Source organism: Arachis ipaensis, chromosome B03, assembly GCF_000816755.2.
Source record: "Arachis ipaensis cultivar K30076 chromosome B03, Araip1.1, whole genome shotgun sequence".
Taxonomy (NCBI): domain Eukaryota; kingdom Viridiplantae; phylum Streptophyta; class Magnoliopsida; order Fabales; family Fabaceae; genus Arachis; species Arachis ipaensis.
Genome location: NC_029787.2, coordinates 539,144 through 540,440, shown reverse-complemented (window position 1 = coordinate 540,440; position 1,297 = coordinate 539,144). Strand labels below are relative to the sequence as shown.

The following is a 1,297-nucleotide window of genomic DNA, read 5'->3' as shown; positions in this document are numbered from 1 at the left end:
AAACTAATTATACAAATTAGTAATTACAATAGCTTTCAAAAAGCCTCCTTTTGCAATTTTTCCAAATTGCTCACACCACTCAATTTTCTGAATCTGTTCCAACAAAAAATAAAAAATAAAAAAATGAAAGTAAAGGTTAAAAAAAAAATCAAAATGAAAGGAGAAAAGAAATTCATCGATTGCAAACTCGTTTACGAAAATTAGTATCTAAATTCATTCTTTTACCACGCCTCATTTTAACTATTTCTCTGAAGACTTTCAATATTGTAACATAATGCCATTATTCCAATTGCCATCACCTATCAACGGAAAAAGAAGAAGAAAAAAACAGAGGTAGCATCCAAATTACATTGCTTCATGCAAACAGAAATTCGATCGATGATCTAATCTTCTCCAATTTTTTTTTTTCTTATCAATTCTTTTAATCTTTTCTTTTATTTTTATCTTTTGTATGTGGCTGAAAGAGAATAAGAAATTGGGTAATTTAAAAGAAAAAAGGTGAAATTATAATGTAAGATTTCTGTGAAAACTATTGCAATTAATTTGCAGAAATAGTTTTATTCTCATTGATTTGGTTATTCAAATTCAAGTTAAAGAGATAGTTAATGTTAATTATAATGACTCAATTAAATATTTTTTAGAAATTACTTTTTATTTTTAACGTTTTCTTTAAGGTGATAGACCACAAATGATTAAAAAATATCACTTTATTAGCACCTAATTAATTAATGAGTTACAATTTCTATCCTCATCATGTTGGTATCTTACAGGAATCTAATGGGATTTGGAATCATGATAAATTCTTAGAGGCTTGAGTTCCAAGCCAAACCAATCCACAATCAAGAAGAAAAAATCACATACAACACAAGAACATGGTTGTTTCCCAACACCTTCTTGAACACACAGAAGAAGATGTGGAGAATTCAACCCAAAACCCAGACACAAACACACCAAAACCGCCACAAAAGAAGCTAGCACTTCTCCCTCTAATCTTCCTCATATACTTCGAGGTCGCCGGCGGCCCGTACGGCGAAGAAGCGGCGGTTGGAGCGGCAGGACCGATCTTCGCCTTACTGGGCTTCACGGCGTTCCCTTTCATATGGAGCATACCGGAGGCACTCCTCACGGCTGAATTGGCCACAACTTTCCCCGGCAACGGTGGTTTTGTCATATGGGCTAATGAAGCCTTTGGGCCCTTCTGGGGCTCCCTCATGGGCTTCTGGAAGTTCTTCAGCGCCGTCATAAACTTAGCTTCATACCCAGTTCTCTGCATAGACTATCTGAAACTGATGATCCC

At 35.1% G+C, this 1,297-nt stretch overlaps 1 protein-coding gene across 1 annotated transcript; it reads left to right on the top strand.

The window, feature by feature from the left end:
* On the top strand, positions 705-1,297 carry LOC107629453 (probable polyamine transporter At3g13620; the record flags this gene model as incomplete). The annotated part of the gene is given in 1 exon segment (XM_016332255.2): positions 705-1,297. A coding segment is annotated over 1 exon segment (425 nt), but the record flags the coding sequence as incomplete, so codon positions are not given.